At 47.6% G+C, this 17969-nt stretch overlaps 2 protein-coding genes across 2 annotated transcripts in view; one reads left to right on the top strand and one right to left on the bottom strand.

Annotated features, from left to right (window-relative positions):
• Positions 1–230: 230 nt before the first annotated feature.
• On the top strand, positions 231–16919 carry BCCIP (BRCA2 and CDKN1A interacting protein). The gene is made up of 7 exons (XM_020900433.2): positions 231–428; positions 7776–7850; positions 8536–8616; positions 12234–12323; positions 13419–13606; positions 14983–15157; positions 16467–16919. The coding sequence occupies exons 1-7, from the start codon at positions 288–290 to the stop codon at positions 16635–16637; spliced, it is 921 nt and encodes a 306-aa protein (XP_020756092.2). The 5' UTR covers positions 231–287; the 3' UTR covers positions 16638–16919.
• The window catches only part of DHX32 (DEAH-box helicase 32 (putative)), a 49134-nt gene continuing 47865 nt past the window's right edge, over positions 16701–17969 (bottom strand). Inside the window, exon 12 of the mRNA XM_070470397.1 lies at positions 16701–17221. Within this exon, the coding sequence (XP_070326498.1) occupies positions 17050–17221 (172 nt within the window). The 3' untranslated portion in view covers positions 16701–17049. The remainder of the gene's footprint in view (positions 17222–17969) is intronic.

The following is a 17969-nucleotide window of genomic DNA, read 5'->3' on the forward strand; positions in this document are numbered from 1 at the left end:
CCAGGCGCAGCGACCTAGTGAGATGGGTCAAACCACTGCGCAAAGCGGGGGGGGGGGGGGTGAGGAGAACCTCGGAAAGACGAGTCGCTCCATGGATGGAGGAAGAAAAAAGAGAGGAACCCCCCCCCAATTGGACTTGACTGTCGGACTTCACGGCGTCGGGCTGACGCCGACTCCGCACCGAGGGTCTTCGTGCCCTCCTATACCGCCCCCCGGCCTCGGCTGGATTGGGTGGATCCGGAAGGGCGGGCGCGTGGGGGTTGCGCAGGCGCAGAGGTGCCGGTAACATGGCGTGCCCACCGAAGCGGCGTGCTCTGAGCCGCGTGCCCCCGGCTCTGGGCGATGAGGAAAAGGAGGATGAAGTGGAGGAGGTGGATGAAGACGACAGTGACGAAGAAGAGGATGAAGAGGACGAGGTCATCAATGAGGTGAGACTCCCGTGCGACCCCGGTTTACCTTCTGTCTGGGGAAAAACAAACTTTTTGACAACCAAAGCCGTGTGAATGGGTGAACTGCCTGAAGCGGCGGCTTCCCGCTACCTGAGGGTCTTGAAACAGAACCTGGAGGCGAGGAAAGGCCCTCACACAGGCACCATGTCGTCTTTGACACACCGCAGCCACAAAGGTGTTTTTAAAAGGCCTACCCAGGCCGGGGCGGCGGGGGGCCCTGGGCCCTCCTATCGCCACACCTCCCTCCTCGGTGACTGTTTAGTTCTCAGGCTGAAGCCACAAATCCTCCAGGGTCGTCAAGGCCCCAAGTCCAGCCACTGCCCTCCCCGCGACTTCCGCGCCGGGGGTCACGGGCCCGCCTCCCTCACGGCGGCCCCGCGGCGTTTCTCCGAGGCCCGCCTCCTCCTCAGCTCTTCGCGCCGCCTGTATTATTCCTGAAGTGATTTCCCTCCGTTGTTCAGGTCTCAGCGAAGTCGACGTATCTTCCCTTCAAACCAGGTCCTGGTGACACGTTCTCATAGAACTGGGTCTTACCATAGAGCCTGGCTCTAGGTATACTCAGTGTTTGTTATTTGTTAAAAAGCAGAGACGTTACTTTGCCAGCAAAGCTCAGTTGGTAAAGAAACTGCCTGCAGTGCAGGCGACCTGAGTTCAATCCCTGGGTCGGGAAAGATCCCCTGGAGAAGGAAATGGCAACCCACTCCAGTATTCTTGTCTGGGGAATTCCGTGGACAGAGGAGCCTGGTGGGCTGCAGTCCATGGGATGACAAAAGAGTCAGGCACGACTGAACGACTAACACTTTCTTTCAGAGACGTTACTTTGCCAACAAAGGTCCTTCTAGTCAAAGCTGTGGTTTTTCCAGTAGTCATGTATGGATGTGAGAGTTGGACCATAGAGAAAGCTGAGCGTGGAAGAACTGATGCTTTTGAACTGTGGTGGTGGAGAAGACTTCACAGTCCCTTGGACTGCAAGGAAATCCAACCAGTCCATCCTAAAGGAAATCAGCCTTGAGTATTCATTGGAAGGACTGATGCTGAAGCTGAAGCTCCTATAAGTTGGCCACCTCATGTGAAGAACTGACTCATTGGAAAAGACCCTGATGCTGGAAAAGATTGAAGGCAGGAGGAGAAGGGGATGACAGAGGATGAGATGGTTGGATGGCATCACCGACTCAATGGACATGAGTTTGAGTGAGCTCTGGGAGTTGGTGATGGACAGGGAAGTCTGGCATGCTGCAGTCCATGGGGTCACAAAGAGTCAGACGCGACTGAACAACTGAACTGAATGTTTGTTGAATGAGTAATTAAGACTGAATGATCCTTAAGACCCTAGAATGCCTAATAGGTACCCCAAACATAACACGACGAAAGCCAAAGTGGTAATTTATGCTCCTAGTCTTAGCCATGTCTGTAAATGTTTTCCAAAAACTGGGGTCCCTTCTTGGTGGGTGTGAAGCCTGTAGACACAACCAAGCCCAAGATCGGAAGAAGGAAGAATTTATTCTTGCAGCGAATAAGGAGGACACTGAGGATCTTGCCCAAAGCCATGTCTCTCCAAACAGCAAAACTGGGGTGGTTTTAAGTGGTCGTCGTTCCGTCACCAAGTCATGTCCAACTCTCTGCGACCCATGGAATGCAGCATGATTCGGTGATGCTGCCCAACCATCCTGTCAGGTTGGTTTATTTTTCTCCCTCAATTCTTGTCTCATTGCCAACAAAAATTTGGAATGATGGACTAAAGGGTTTAAAACAACAGACAAGTTACAGCTCAAGCAGACAGATCTTTTATTAAATAGATACTCCCAAGACACGGGAGCAGGCCTACCCCAATGGAGTTATGGTAATGATCCCTTTTGGTTTCCCTCTTTTTTTACTTACCGTCACCTCCTTTTGGTTGTGCAGTGTGCACAATAGGGCTTGTACCCACCACCAATCAAGAAATGGGATGCAAATGGGCATACTCTCAAGACCAATTGACAGTTGCTTCACAACAGGCTCTATTGTGCATCTCTTCCCATAATTCAGTCTGTTGTAATCAGATATATATGTGTGTAGAATATATATGAACCCTTAATGGGCTCCTAGCTGCCTAAAGTTGGTTGAGGAAGCCCCTGTGGTTGGTTCGTGCCTAGGGTATGTGTGCAGGAGTTGGAAAAGTCTCTGGTTATTTTGTAGCATATCTGTGAGATCCTCTAGGCACGTCTGGGATGGGGTTTAGGATCAGCGTGCATCCTTTTTGGCTTGGCCACCCTTCACTGCTCATGCCTAACTTCCTACCTAACAATTTTATCCTCATCCTTCCTATCTAACAATTTCAGTCTCCCCCTTCTCCTCTTGCCCTCTGTCTTTCCCAGCATCAGGGGCTTTTCCCATGAGTTGGCTCTTCACATCAGGTGGCCAAAGTATTGGAGCTTTAATTTTATCATCAGTTATTCAGTGAATATTCAGAGTTGATTTCCTTTAGGATTGACTGGTTTGATCTGCCTGCAGTCCAGGGGACTCTCAAGAGTCTTCTCCAAAACAACAATTCAAAAGCATCAATTCTTTGGTGCTCAGCCTTCTTTATGGTTCAACTCTCACATCCATACATAACTGTTGGAAAAACTGTAGATAGCTTTGACTATACAGACCTTTGTCAGCATGTGATGTCTCTGCTTTTTAATATGCTATCTAGGTTTGTTATAGGTTTCCTTCTAAGGAGCAAGCATCTTTCAATTTCTTGGCTGCAGTCACTGCAGTGATTTGGGGGCCCAAGAAAATAAAAATCTGTCACTGTTTCCATTTTTTCCCCCTCTGTTTGCATGAAGTGATTGGACTGGATGTCATGATCTTAGTTGTTTTTTTTTTTAATGTTTAAGTCAGCTTTTTCACTCTCCTCTTTTCATCCTCATCAAGAGGGTCTTAGTTTCTTTTCCCTTTCTGCCATTAGAGTGATATCATCTGCATTTCTGAGGTTACTGATGTTTCTTCTGACAGTCTTGATTCCAGCTTGTGAGTCATTCAACCTGGCATTTCTTATGCTGTACTCTTCATAGAAGTTTAATAAGTAAGGTGACAGTATACAGCCTTAACAAACGCTTTTCCAAATTTTGAACCAGCCTGTTGTTCCATGTCTGGTTCTAACTGTTGCTTCTTGACCAGCATACAGGTTTCTCAGAAGACAGGTAAGGTGGTCTGGTATTTCCATCTCTTTAAAAATTTTCTACAATTTGTTGTGATCCATACAAAGGCTTTAGCATAGTCAGTGAAGCAGAAGTAGATATTTTTTGAGAATTCCCTTGCTTTTTCTATGTCATCGAATGTTGGCAATTTGATCTCTGGTTCCTCTTCTTTTTCTAAACCCAGCCTGTACATCTGGAATTTCTCAGTTCACATACTGCTGAAGCCTCGCTTAAAGGATTTTGAGCATAGTCTTGCTAGCATGTGAAATGAGTGCAATTGTATGATAGTTTGGGCATTCTTTGACATTGCCCTTCTTTGGGATTGGGATGAACACTGACCTTTTCCAGTCCTGTGGCCACTGCTGAGTTTTCCAAATTTGCTGGCATACTGAGTGCGGCACTCAATAGCATAATCTTTTAGGATTTGAAATAGCTCAGCTGGAATTCCATCACCTCCACTAGCTTTGTTCATAGTAATGCTTCCTAAGGCCCACTTGACTTTACACTTTAGGATGTCTGTCTGGCTCTAGGTGAGTGAGCACACCATTGTGGTTATCTGGGTCATGAAGGCCTTTTTTGTATAGTTCTGTGTATTCTTGCCACCTCTTCTTAGTCTCTTCTGCTTCTGTTAGGGCCTTACCTTTTCTGTCCTTTTTTGTGCCTGTCCTTGCATGAAACATTCACTTGATATCTCCAGTTTTCTTGACGAGATCTCTAGTCTTTCGCATTCTATTGTTTTCATCTGTTTCTTTGTATTTTTAACTTAAGAAGGCTTTCTTATTTGTCCTTACTTTCTCTGGAACTCTGCATTCAGTTGGGTATATCTCCTTTTCTCCATTTCCTTTCACTTTTCTCAGCTATCTGTAAAGCCTCCTCAGACAAGCACTTTGCCTACTTGAATTTCTTTTTCTTTGGGTTGGTTTTGGTCACTGCTTCCTGTACAGTGTTCTGAACCTCCATCCATAGTTCTTCAGGCATTCTGTCTACCAGATCTAATCCCTTGAATCTATTTGTCACCTATACTGTATAATCATAAGGGATTTGATTTAAGTCATACCTGAATGGCCTAGTGCTTTTCCCTACTTTCTTCAGTTTAAGCCTGAATTTTGCAATAAAGAACCCGTCATCTGAACCATGGTCAGTTCCAGGTCTTGTTTTTGCTGACTGTATAGAGCGTCTCCATCTTTGGCTGCAAATAATATAATCAGTCTGATTTCGATATACACCATCTGGTGATGTCCATGTATAGAGTCGTCTCTTGGGTTGTTGGAAGAGGGTGTTTGCTATGACCATTGTATTCTCTTGACAAAACTGTGTTAGCCTTTGCTTTACTTCATTTTGTACTCCAAGGCCAAACCTGCTAGTTATTATCTCTTGACTTCCTACTTTCGCATTCCAATCCCCTAAAGAACATTGTTTGTTTTTTTTTTTAAGTTAAGGGCACATGTATATTCATGAATGGTCTTAAGCAGAGGAGAATTAACCATAAAATTGAGGCAAAGGTTGATTGAGTCCCAGCTTTAGTTAATTGAAGTCGGAAGGGTCACCATCTTTATTCCATCCTCCAACTTGTGGGGACCTTAGTTCCTACAGATCTCATATTATTATGTATATCCTTTGGGGAGGAACTGGGACTCCTATCACTGCATTGTTGTTTAATTACCTTTTCTCTGTTCCTTTGTATCCTTCAAATAATTAATTACTGAGACCTGTTTGAGGGCAAGCACTGTGGCCAGGCTTAGAATCCAAAATGGCTGAGGTCAGAATGGCTTCTCTTATGTCAAGAAAGCCATTCCTGTTTCTTTTTCACCTGGCACCCCCTAACTTACCTGCTTTCATAAATGGTCCCCAAATTCACAAGCTGCTCAAGTTCAAAACCTGAAAGTTAAATTCAGTTCCTCCCTCTTCCTCAAAATCTTGTTGGCTTTATCATCGGTATCCAGACATTTCTCATCAGTGATGGTGTGCCGGTCACAGGCCACTCTTCCACTGTCTCTTGCCTGGACTCCTGTAGTATGTCTTAACTGGCTTGCCTTTTCCCATTCTTGTTAACTTTCAATCTCTCCTCCACCCACACCAGAGAGATCTTTTAAAAGTATAGGTCTGGGGACTTTCCTGGCTGTCTCGGTTAAGACTCCACCCTTCCACTGCATGGGCCTGGGTTTGATCCCTGGTTGCAGAACTAAGATCTCTGTGCTGCGTGGTATGGCCAGGAAAAAAAAATGTAGCTCTGTTCTCCCTTCCTTGCTCTGACTGCTCTGGTGGCTTCCCGTTTCATTTGTAAGAAAATCCGAAGTTCTAATGGTTCTTGGGCAGAGACACAGCTGGCATGGCAGGGTCAGAATAAGGAAGAGAGTGGTGGGGAGATGAACATGAGTGGGGGACGTGTGGGTGCAGGATGAGGACTGTGGTTATGGGGGTCTCATTTAGTAACTTGTTACAGACTGGAGAAGTTTTGTAGAAACTAACACCTGTGGCTGGCAGTTTATGTAAGTGAATATTGAAACGTCTTCAGTCAATAATTAATGTTCAGGTAGCAAAAGATGTATTAATATGTTTCTGGCCAATAATGTGATAAAGCTCCATGAAACAGAGCCTTCCCCTACAAAATAGCTCTTTACTTCGGCCCCTTCCTTGAACGAGGTCTCACCATTTTTTATTTAGAACTTTTAACTGGCTGTTTAGCTAACTTTGGGTTGTAGAAATCAATACTTCTTACATTAACATGGATAATCAGACTACCAGTGATTGAAAATTTGTATAGTAACCATCACTGATGATAGTGTAAGAAACTAGGCACTTACATGTGGTGTTGGTGGGATGATAAATTGATGCAACCTTTTGGGGAGGTGGGGTGGGCAGTTTGACAAAATCAAAGCTTAAAATATGTAAATCCTCTGATTCAGTGATACTGCTTGTGAGAATTTACCCTCCAGCAATAATAGTAATATTAGTAATGCATGATTTAGGATCCTCAAAGACTGGTCTTATTTGGCACTTAAAAGCCTTTAATGTCTTGTTTTTGGAGTGAAGTAATCTTTTCATTTATTTATGGAGTGTTTCAGTGGCTTGCTTCTTGGAGTCTGTTGTTTCACAGCAAGGGATCTGTTTGCCTAGCCGCACAGGCCTCTCGGTTGCCTGTGCTCAGCACATTTCCTCCTGCCCCAGGGCCTTAGTATGTGCTGCTCCCTGTGCCTGGGGCTCTCTGCTAGTCCTTAGCTCCCAGCGCAAGGGTCACTTCCCTAAGGGGAGCCTTTCCTGAATTTCTGACTCTAATTACTTAAGCTCTTATAGCCCCATTCACCTGTTTTGTAGCCTACAAAGGTGTGATCTTCTGTTTATTTCCATGACTATTTCCTTAGTGAAGTTGCTCAGTCATGTCTGACTCTTTGTGGCCCCATGGACTATAGCCTACCAGCTTCCTCCGTTCATGGGATTTTCCAGGCAAGGGTACTGGAGTGGGCTGCCACTTCCTTCTTCAGGGGATCTTCCTGACCCAGGGATCAAACCCGGGTCTCCCGCACTGCAGACAGACGCTTTACTGTCTCGGCCAACAAGGAAGCCCATTTAACACAGACTTAATGTCTGCATTCCCACCTAAACTATGAGCTCCACGAGGGTGTGACCCTTCATGTCCACTTTTCATCTTGAGTGCTTCTCATAGTACTTGGTGCAGAGTGGAACTCAGTAAATATTTGCCCAGAGAATGAAGCCTGGCCTTGTATCCCTGGGCTGAATCAAGCTCCAGGCAATGCCAGGGACTTTTGGAGTGTTTTTTCTTTGCTCACTGCAGTCAGGTAAGAGTTTCTCCTTTGCTTTACTCAAAACGGACTTCCTTTGCATTAAAACCAGGTCACTGAGCGCTCTGTTATTCTCAGGCTTTGGTTTCAGATGAGATGGTGTGAAGGTGCTTTGTCGTCTGTGCAGATGGCAGTCTTGGCAATGTTTGCTTTTTATTTTGGAGCCTAGACAGTTATAGTTCTTTTCGTAACATTTTCTTCTTTTCCTCCTTTTGCTGGTGTATTCTGTAGATGGAGACAGAGCCAGAAAGAATGGGGAGGGGGGAAGGTGGGTGGAGGGAAAAGAAAAATGGGCAAATGGAAAATAATGCCTGAATTGTCTTAGTGAGTTATGTATGATGACTTATTTTGTGTGTCATTTACAGGAAGTGAATATTGAATTTGAAGCTTATTCTATTTCAGATAACGATTATGATGGAATTAAGAAGTTACTACAGCAGGTATGGTCTTTTATTCCTTGCACATGAGTCTGCTCTTCTAAGCAATTCCAGGCCATTCAATATAAGTTCCGTCAGAATTCAGTTTTACTCTTGTAGAATTCCCATTCCTGCCCGCCTTCCTTGCCTGGAGGGGAGAGTGCTTTTCTCCTTTTCCAGGGCCTACTCCCCTACTGGCGCCTCTGCTCCCAGACCCCTTCCTTTGATGAACATATTAAGTGTTCTGTGTTCTAAAATGCCCTCCCTGCCATCTTTTAATTACTTGTGCTGTTATTCAGTTTTTCTCTAATTCATTTCTCAACTTCATGGGGTTGGAGGGATTCTCACATAAGCCCCCGTTTCACCGCTCCGCTGGCTGGTGTCAGGAGCAGCAGAGGGCTCGGTTCTCTACCAGTTAAACCTTCTAGGGTCTGTGGCCTGATGTTCCCCCTCCCCTCTCTTCTCCCTATCGCTGACCCTCCCCAGCACCTTCTGTGTTACCACCGACTGCCTCTTCTCAAATCTCTGTGCCTTGACTTCTTTAATTTTCTTCAGCTTTTTCTTTCCTTTTGGGTTGCTTTTTTGGGTCGTCTTCCTGGTCAAATCATTTGAAATTTCACTACTTTTATTTGCATATGGAAATGAGAAGTATTATTAGAAACCATTCTTTGATTTTAATTTAAAATAATATATTTTTTTTCTCTCTTAGCTTTTCCTGAAAGCCCCTGTGAACACTGCAGAACTCACAGATCTCTTAATTCAGCAGAACCATATCGGGAGTGTGATTAAGGTGAGCAGCACAGTGGTATTTATTCTGATTAAATTAGCTCTGTATCCTAAGTTCCTTCTGATTTACAGCACACAGGCCAGGAAACTCAGATTGGAAACTCATTACTGCCTAGCAGGCCATCTCGGCAATCCAGGGTTTTTAAATGCAGTGATCCAGGCAGTGGCAGTGGGTGGTAGGGAGAGAAGTAGGCTGGGTCAGAAGAGATTGGGGAGGTGAAATGCGACCGGGCTTAGTGAGTGGCCGAGTCTGAGAGAGGGGAGAGGAGTCGAAGAGGGTTCCGCAGGGTCTGTCTGGAGAACCACGGTCCAAGCCTGGGGGAGGATCAGGTCAGGAGGGGAACATGGCTGGGTCTGTGCATCTTGCGTTTGGTTTGCGGGTGATATATGCTGGTGAGCAGTGGCGCAGCAGCCAGAGATGGGGGTGGTAAACGGCCACTGAAGTCACGAGAGGGGCTGAGGTTGCCCAGGGAGGGCGGGGACGGACTCTGCCGTACCAGCGGTGGTTGAGTGAGTGAGCTGGGCGGCCTGCACGGAGGCTCGGCAGTGACCGGGAAAGGGGGAGCAGCTTTGAGTGGCGTCCTGCAAAGCAGGGGGTGGCATTTGGAGGAGGAGGGCTGGCCGGGTCGAGTCCTGCCTCTGCGCGCATCCTCCGCGGGCTCTGTCACCTCCGCAGCCTGACAGACTGCCCCGCAGCTCCATGTCTGAGGACAGAACCGTCCTCTGCTGGGTTCGTGGAGCTGCACTTGGAACCTAGCTCCGTGAGGGCGGTTCCTGTTTGCTCCAGTCGCAGTAGCTGGAGAGGCTCCAGTAGGGCTGGAGCGTTTTCTTGCAAGGTGGCCCCTCCCTTGACTCCACTGGGAGCCCAGCGGGCACTGTGGGCCTCTTTACCCAAGAGAGCCAGGCGCAAGTGCCGAGCATCAGGGAACTGAGTCATCTCCAGCATCTGCTTGAGGGGCAGATGTGAAGGCCTGTGCAGGTTCGAGGGGGGCGCGCACAGACCCCTCAGTGGGAGGAGCGTGTGGGTCGGCGTCAGGAGAATGTGGGATCCGAGAAGTGATTGGGACCGCCTGTGGAAGGCAGTCTGCCCGGGGGCCTTCACACGCGCCCACGTGGCTCTCTGTGGACGCGGATGCTGCTGGTGTTCCTTCAGAGTGGTGGGTGCACAGGGTGAGGTGTGTGCACCTGGGCCTGGTACCGGCTCGGGCTCTGTATGTGTAGCCATCTGCATGAAGTCTTATTTATATCCCCCACACCTATCATCTAGCTTATTATAAAAAAAGCAAAAGAGTTCCACCGCAGTCTAAGGTTCCACTCTAACAACATCAGTGTCGGCCATCTCAGTTTGTTTTCAAAGCCAAAATTTTTTTTTTTTTTCCCGTTTCATTCAAAAGCCAAAATTCTTGAAAAATATCCTACATTCGATTTCCACCTCCTCTCCTCCTGAACACCAAACACCTCAATCTGGCTTTTACCCCCGACTCTCTTGATGTCCTGAAACCGATGGGGTCACTAGTATCTTTGCACAGCAGACACTTTTCAGACCTGCGGCCAGCATTCAGAATCTCTGGCACGCAGTGTCAGGAGAATGAAAGGAGTGACACCCCAGACACTTCCTCTCACGGGCTCAGTGGGGAGAAGCAGGCCGCCTGCTCTGTCAGCAGATAGACGTGCGCTCTCACTGATGAGTGTCTGAGACCTGAGGGACACCAGTGAGAAGCGGTCACTTTTATTTTTGAAAAAGCTTATTCTCTGGTGGGGGGAGTCATCCTTTAATTGGATAATTACACAAGTAAATCTACAGTATAATCATGGCTTCCTTGGCTTCCACGGAGACACCTGAGGTGTGCCAGGGACCAGATTTCTCCTTCTGAGGACAGGGACTGCCAGAACTTTCTGCACCCTGTGGAAGTGGGGGGATTTGGACTGTTCTAGAGAAGGCATTTTCAAGGGTCGTGGAGGGAAGGGGCGGGCTGTGCAGACCACATGTTTGCTCAGCTGAAGACTCAGGGCCCAAGAGGCTCGGGAGAGGTAAGGGGTGGGCTAGGAGGAGGCCGGACTCGGGTCAGGCAGGGCGGCTCTTGTGGGGGAGGCAGGTGGTGGTGGACGAGGCTGTGATGTGACCAGCAGACCCCATGCTGCTGCCTGGATGCCTGATGGCCTGTCGAGGAGGAGGGCTGAGCGTGTTCCAGAGTGTTCGTTGCTTTTCGAGTAAGCATTTGGGGGCTTCGCCCTGAGGGAGCCTTTTTCATACTCCCTGCTGTCGGCCTGTCAGCACCACACAGGCTTTGTCGCAGTGGCTGGGGGTCCGCCGTCTGCTGTTGCTCTCGGGGGCGGGGGGGCCCGGGCGTGTCGACACAGCATGTTTCCCTCTGCTTCCTTCCCCTCTCCTCCAAGAGCAGGCGTGCCCTTGGTCCTCTGTCCGGGACTGTGTCTCTCCTGAGCCGCCTTCTCATTTTCTCCTTTGCACCCTCTTGTTTTGTTGAGTCTAAGGCTTCCCTCATCTTGGCACATCATTCATTTTGGTGACCTCGGCCGTAGTGGCCTTGCCTGAGCCACCCTACCTTGCCCATGTTCAGTAGAAGTGTTTTGTTGTGGAGCCTGGTCGCCCCCTTGCCTGAGGTCCCCTCAGTGGCATGGTCAGCTCAGATCCAGGAGCCATGCCCCCTCACCCTACCCAGGTGCCAGGCCCCCCTGCAGGTCTGTCTGCTTTGACTTGGCCCCCACAGGCAGTTCAGCTCTGCTCTCTGTTCCTGCTGAGGCCCCAGCCGCTGGAGGCGCCCTGGCACTGCTGACTGCTCCTGTGCCTGGCTGAGTGGCGGTGCTGGGACCCCTTCCCACAGAACAAGTTCGGGGACACTCAGGGCAAGCCTGGGTCCCTGCTGTCCTTCGCGGGAAGAGCAGCAGTCTCATTTCATCTATTCAGCACATCTTCCCCGAGGACTTAGTCTGTGCCAGACTCTGTGCCAGGGACTGGGGAAGCTGCGGGAGGAGTTTACAGCTTGGATGAGTGGACAGGCAGTAGGTGAAGGCATGTGTGGCCGATGCGCTGAGTAGAGCCGAACCGGAAGGTCAAACACGAAAGGGGGGTGAGGCTCAGGAGTCACGTGCTTCACTCGTGGTGCTGCTTCCCAGTTCCTCGTTTCCCCTCTCACCCTCCTCTTCTCCTCTCCTGCCCGTGCGCTGAGGCGTTGTTCCTCTTCACCTGTGGTCCTGACTGGCCAGGGCTCTGAAAGCATGGGTTTTAGGTGAGACAGTGTTGTGGACCCACAAACAAGGGCGGCCTCCAGCACCACTTAGGAAACAGACTAAAATGTTTCCTTAATGAGAGCTTATCTGTTCTGGACTTATAACACTTTGAGCAAAATGTCTTAAGAGTCAAGAAAGACATTGAGAGCAGAAAGAGATCACCCGCCATGTAAAAGGAGGACAGAGTCAGGGAGGTGAAGTGCTGGGAACAAGGCCACACAGTTTCAGTCCATGAGGCTTTGCTAAGGCTACGACAGTAAAACCGTTTTCCTTTGAAATGTGAAAAGATAACTGCAGCTTAGATTCCAAGACTTTGTACTGCACTTCTTCTCAACCAAACATAAAATGAGTATTTTTTTCTTTTTGAAACAGCAAACGGATGTTTCAGAAGACAGCGATGACGATGTGGATGAAGATGAGATTTTTGGTTTCATAAGTCTCTTAAATTTAACTGAAAGAAAGGTTGGTTTCATTGGGTGGCCATTAGAGTGGTTATTCCTTAGGCCAGAACCTAAAAAGTTAATTCTATTTAATATTTGATGAAAGTGTGTTTTATATCAGACCAAGATATTAAATATAAGGATATGTGCTCTTGTGTAATCTTGCTGTAATCCTTTTTTCAATATGAAGGTATTTTTGTTTCTGTTTGAATAATCTGTACCCAGTTAAAGTCGTTTACTGCCTGTGGTATAGAGAATTGTCATCTGGGTTTAGAAAAACGAGTTTTCTGATGTTGGTGTGGACACAGGAGCTGGTTTTGCTCTCTCTGCAGCTGTTTTCTTTGATTCTGAGTCTTAATTGCTTCCTGAAATTGAGGACACTCAACATTTATTTGTATTTTCATTCATTTTTATTGTTTCATTGATGGGTTCTAGTTGAAAAAATAAAACCCAGGAAGTTTACCCTCCTTAGAATAAGATGCAGGCTACACTTTAACTTTTAAGTGAACTTTTCAGATACTTTTATCCTATGAGATGGACTAGAGTTTCTATCCCAGTATGTCTGGGGTTAGTATAACCTCCGACCACTGAGTATGGGCTCGTAAATAACCAGGTGTATATAGTTACTTTTGAAAAATAGTAAGTAGTCAACACTGAAGACTTGTGAAGTGAAAGTCGCTCAGTCGTGTCCAACTCTTTGGGACCCCGTGGACTTAAACAGTCCATGGAATTCTCCAGGCCAGAATACTGGAGTGGGTAGCCTTTCCCTTCTCCAGGGAATCTTCCCAACCCCGGGATCGAACCCAGGTCTCCTGCATTGTGGGCAGATTCTTTACCAGCTGAGCCACATGGGAAGCCCATGAATACTGGAGTGGGTAGCCTATCCCTTCTCCAGCGGATCTTCCCGACCCAGGAATTGAACTGGGGTCTCTCTTGCATTGTAGGCGGATTCTTTACCAACTGAGCTATCAGAGAAACCCAAAGACTTGTAAGGTTTTTTTAAAGGTTTTGGCAGGAAACCACACTATAAGATACTAAAAAGTGATAGCTCTCACTTTCATGTTTTCTCCTGTGGGTAATGGCCTGTGATAGAGTGAGCCTTCTCTTTGCTTTCTAGGGTACCCCATGCGCTGAGCAAATTAAGGAGTTGATTCTGCGCCTCTGTGAGAAGAATTGTGAGAAGAGCACAGTTGAGCAGCTGGACAGGCTCTTCAATGACACCGCCAGGCCTGTGGGCTTTCTGCTGAGCGAGAGGTTCATTAACGTTCCTCCACAGATTGCGCTGCCCATGCACCAGCAGCTTCAGTAAGAGACTGGGACACGCCTTTCAACTGGAGGCTTTTCCCCAAGTAGATTCAGAAGTGTGACTCTGATGGGATATGTTGGTTTAAGCACGTGTGGGGAGAGTACCTGAGAGATGTGTTACTAATAATAGGCTTTTTAATAGCTTTAATTCCTTAGGACTATTGTGACAATAGTCTTGATAATCTCAAAGATTTAAATGGTATAAAATACACTTTAACACCCATTTGACGGAAGTTTTTCACCCGCTTCAGAGATAAGATTTCTGTTACATGAATGAAATGTAAATAATTACAATAACAAAACAGTAAAATTCCTAAATTCCATTGGGACATTCTGTGATGAATGCAACCATGGCCCTGATATTGCCTCTTGGGCTTCTCAGGGTTTGTTACTGTTTTGCTTTAATTCAGGAGCTTTAAGTTTACAAGAATAGTTTAAATGTATGGAGAGATAGGATTTGATATTGTCTGTGCTTTGACATAGAGGAGGATGAAATTACAGGCAGACACCTAGGCTTTACAGAGTATTATCCTCAGAGGTCAGGGTACATCTTTGTGATGTCCCTGGAAACATTTGATGCGAATGTAACTAGTCTGAAACCTCTTGGTTTCCCAGTTTTCCTTTATTCAGTTGCTTTTCAGTCTTGCTCTTTCTCCCTCGCTGCCACCCCTCAGCTGCTGCTCATACTGTACTTGCGGTGCCCGCCTGTTTAACCTGTCTTTCTTTCTGATCAGCTAGAGCTTTTACGTTTGTCTGATTTCATAGGAGGAGGATCAGCTTTCTCCCGATCCTGTGAAAGAAAGCTGATGTGGGTTGTTTAAGTTTCTTTACATTTTTGTTTAGCCAGATATACAGGGTTATGTATGATTTAAAGGAAGGAAGGAAAGAGTTAAGATTTCTTTGCTGTCTCATTGACATGGTAGTTCAGGGCAACTGTCTGGCCATTTCTGCAGGCCAGAAATAAGTCTCAGATGCCAGTGAATGGAGATCGTAGAGGTCACCTGCTCTGATGGCATCTGTCATGGCTGTGTGCCCTTGTGTGTTTCAGTTAAATGTTTTAGAAAATCCATATTCTTAGGTATTTTTAACAGAGCAGTGATGTTGTATGAACTTGAGACTCATCTGTTAAGTTGCTGTGTATCTACAACTCAGAGAGTTAACCTGTGAGTCACCATACCATTTATCATAAAAAGCGCTGCCATAGTCACCTGAACACGCACCTGGCTGCTCTAGAAGCGTGCAGATCTGACGTCGGCCCCTTAAGCCTGTGTCACCGCAGCGCTCTGTGGAGGTCTCGGTGGCCTTCTCTGCGCTGGTTCGTCCGTGGACCTTGTCTGACCCAGGCCAACCTTGTGTCTGTGTGTTTTACCTTGAAGGAAAGAACTAGCAGAGGCACACAAAACCAACAAGCCTTGTGGGAAGTGTCACTTCTACCTTCTGATTAGCAAGACGTTTGTGGAAGCAGGAAAAAGCAGTTCCAAAAAGAGACGGAGCAGCCAAAACAAAGAGGAGTTAATGTTTGCAAATGCGGAAGAAGAATTCTTCTACGAGGTAAGACTGCCCTGTTCCAGCTCTTTGTTTACATGTAAATAAGGATTGCTCTCTCACTTTATGCTCAAGTTTTAAGTGTGGCCATTCTGTTTTTAAACCTCCCTATCTACAGCACCTTGGAGCTAATAACAGAGTGGGGAGGAGGTGATTATCAAGCCGAGCACGCTGATGGTTGGCTGGGCATTTACATTGTGCTTATAACTATGAGGTCTTTGTTCTCTCACCGCTCTGGGAGGTGGGTGTTTGCCTGGGTGCACAGGTGGGGCTGTTGAGTCTGAGGGGACTTGGAGCCACTGTCTGCTGGGTCTGGAAGGTGGGATGGACCCTGCGCCCCTGCTGCTGGCTTGCATGCCGCCCCGTTCCCTAGGACCTAGAGGCCATCCCCCTGGAGGGACTCTCCTTGTAAGCTTGTGTTCATGACGGACAGCCAGATGCCAGAGCGTATACTTTGTCATGCTGCCTGCCTCTCAAAAATGTTCAGTCTCTGAGGAGGACACATTTTCCTGGATTGGATGATTAGCACTTATTTTAAAAGGCGCCCATTGAAGACAAAAGCACTATAGATTCAGCTCTGTGCTTGTTTTTCAGGAAGTAAATAAGTGAAAATGTGAGCCTCAGCACTTGAGGTAAACGTTGTCAGGGACGAATGTGCGGGTGTTTTAAGATGGGTTTGTCACGCAGACTTACTGTCCTCACACAAAGCTTTATGCCAGAGAAGCAGCTGGGACAGTGCCAAGACTAGCCTCACAGTTTTTCTCATTAACTGTCAAATGTTATGAGTCTTAATTTCACTTGTGTATCCCAAGATTATTTTGAGAATCAAATGGGCTTGTCAGTATGAGTGACTTCAGAATTATAAAGGTGAAAGAAGGTCAGAGTGTGAGTCGCTGAGTTGTGTCCGACTCTGTGTGACCCCATGGTGTAGCCCCCCAGGCTCCTCTGTCCACGGGACTTCCCAGGCAAGAACACTGGAGTGGGTTGCCATCTCCTCCTCCAGAGGACCTTCCCAGCCCAGGACTCGAACCTGAGTCTCCTACATTGCAGGCAGATTCTTTACCTTCTAAGCCACCAGGGAAGCCAGGATGTTAATATAACTCGCTGGTTGTTCACCTCTTAGAAGTAGGACGCTCCCACCCACACTCTCCTCCTTGGGGAGTGCGTTGTAATGTCTGCCCGACTGTCCCGTTTGAGCTTCCTTTAGCTGTCAGCCTTGTTACATTTGCCAAACACACTATTGTATTTCTTGTTATTGAATACATGTGTTGCCTTCAGCTTGCGTGAATTTTAAATTTATGGTTCTTTGGTTTAGAAGGCAATCCTGAAGTTCAACTACTCAGTGCAGGAGGAGAGCGACACGTGTCTGGGAGGCCGATGGTCCTTTGATGATGTGCCAATGAAGCCCCTGCGAACTGTGATGTTAATTCCAGGTGACAAGATGAATGAAATCATGGAAAAACTGAAAGAACATCTGTCTGTCTAACCCATCTCCCACGGACCATGGTGGGCTTGCTTCTGCAGAGTTACCAGAAGACTTGGTGGAGGCTTACTGAAAAACTCATGACTTTATTCAGATGAAGGTCCTCTACAAAAAGTAGGGTTCTGTCACCCGTGTCTGCGACACATTTACAAAATATCTTTGCTTTTTTAAAATATTGGTCAAATTAGGAACGGCTGATTAAAAACTTTTCCAGTAAGAAGAAAAACATGGGGCAGTAATTTAAAGAACTCAATAAAAACTTCTGTTTTTAGTTTTGAACTATCACACAGTGTGCTCTCCCTCTCAGGACTCCGTGGGCTGTGGCACCGCGTCTGAGCTGCCCCGGGGGGCCGGCCGCCACGCCGCCCTGGGGACAGTTATTGCACATCAGGCTTTGGGTGGATGCTCTGCCGCGTCACTGCACAGTGCATCTCTGTTCAGTAGCTTCAGGGCACTTGTCACACATTTTCTGCTCCTTTTTCGTTGTTGAAATAGGGGATAGGTGATCCATGACTTGCTGTAGAATATCCTTGCTTTCACTAGGAGGCAGATTACTGAAATAATATTGTGGTGCCAGTTGCATAAACCTGTTTAAAACAAAAAATTATTAGTGGTGAGAGATTAGCAAACATGCCTGGACCCTTCCCAGGCCTGGAGGATCTGCCTCCAGCATTTTGGTTAGTCTGCACTTCTCCGTGGCTCAGCCTGCCTCTGTAGAATGAGTAGTCTGTGGTTCTCACAGGACCAGTCCAGCTGCGTTTCTAGAAGCAGCTGGGCTCTCTTTGTCACCGTAACCACCGGGGAGACTGCTATTTCCCCCAAGGCCTTCACAGTTCTACAACAGGTCAGATCAGGTGCTCGGGAGAACTCTAGGTGTGTGAGAGAGGGAGTGGTTTTGCATCTCTTACTAACACCACACTCTATCCAGCTGCTGAAGCTGGACACACCTGTAGTTGCTCCTGGCTCCTGCCTGGAAAGATCAGCTGCCCGAGCAGGAGTGGGTCTTCCCAGTGGGTCTGCACCTGCAGCGGCTGAGACAGTCCATCCTCACTGCTCTCCCTACAGCCTGTTCACTTCGCAGCCGGCGACCTTCCCGATGGAAGACGTTACTCTGGCTTAAAACCCTCCGACTGCTTTGTACTGCACTTAGGGTCAACTCCCAACTCTCTGTGGTCCGCAAGCCCTCCACCGCTCCTACCTGCCTGCTTTCAGCCTCGCCTGCGTCCTCCCCTTCCCCGCTCGCTGCAGTCTCAGCGGCTCACCTGTCGTGAGAGGCGGCCGGGTCACTGCCCCGCACGGCCCGTGCCTGCGGCTCTCGGCCTCCCCACTGCCGCG

The sequence above is a fragment of the Odocoileus virginianus genome, chromosome 7, assembly GCF_023699985.2.
Source record: "Odocoileus virginianus isolate 20LAN1187 ecotype Illinois chromosome 7, Ovbor_1.2, whole genome shotgun sequence".
In the NCBI taxonomy this organism is placed as follows: domain Eukaryota; kingdom Metazoa; phylum Chordata; class Mammalia; order Artiodactyla; family Cervidae; genus Odocoileus; species Odocoileus virginianus.

Excerpts from the sequence above, each read along its gene's own strand:
- BCCIP (XM_020900433.2), top strand. The coding sequence starts at position 288 with ATGGCGTGCCCACCGAAGCGGCGTGCTCTGAGCCGCGTGCCCCCGGCT. Across the intron at positions 429-7,775 it reads AGGACGAGGTCATCAATGAG|GAAGTGAATATTGAATTTGA; the intron begins GTGAGACTCCCG and ends TGTCATTTACAG. Across the intron at positions 8,617-12,233 it reads ATATCGGGAGTGTGATTAAG|CAAACGGATGTTTCAGAAGA; the intron begins GTGAGCAGCACA and ends TTTTTGAAACAG.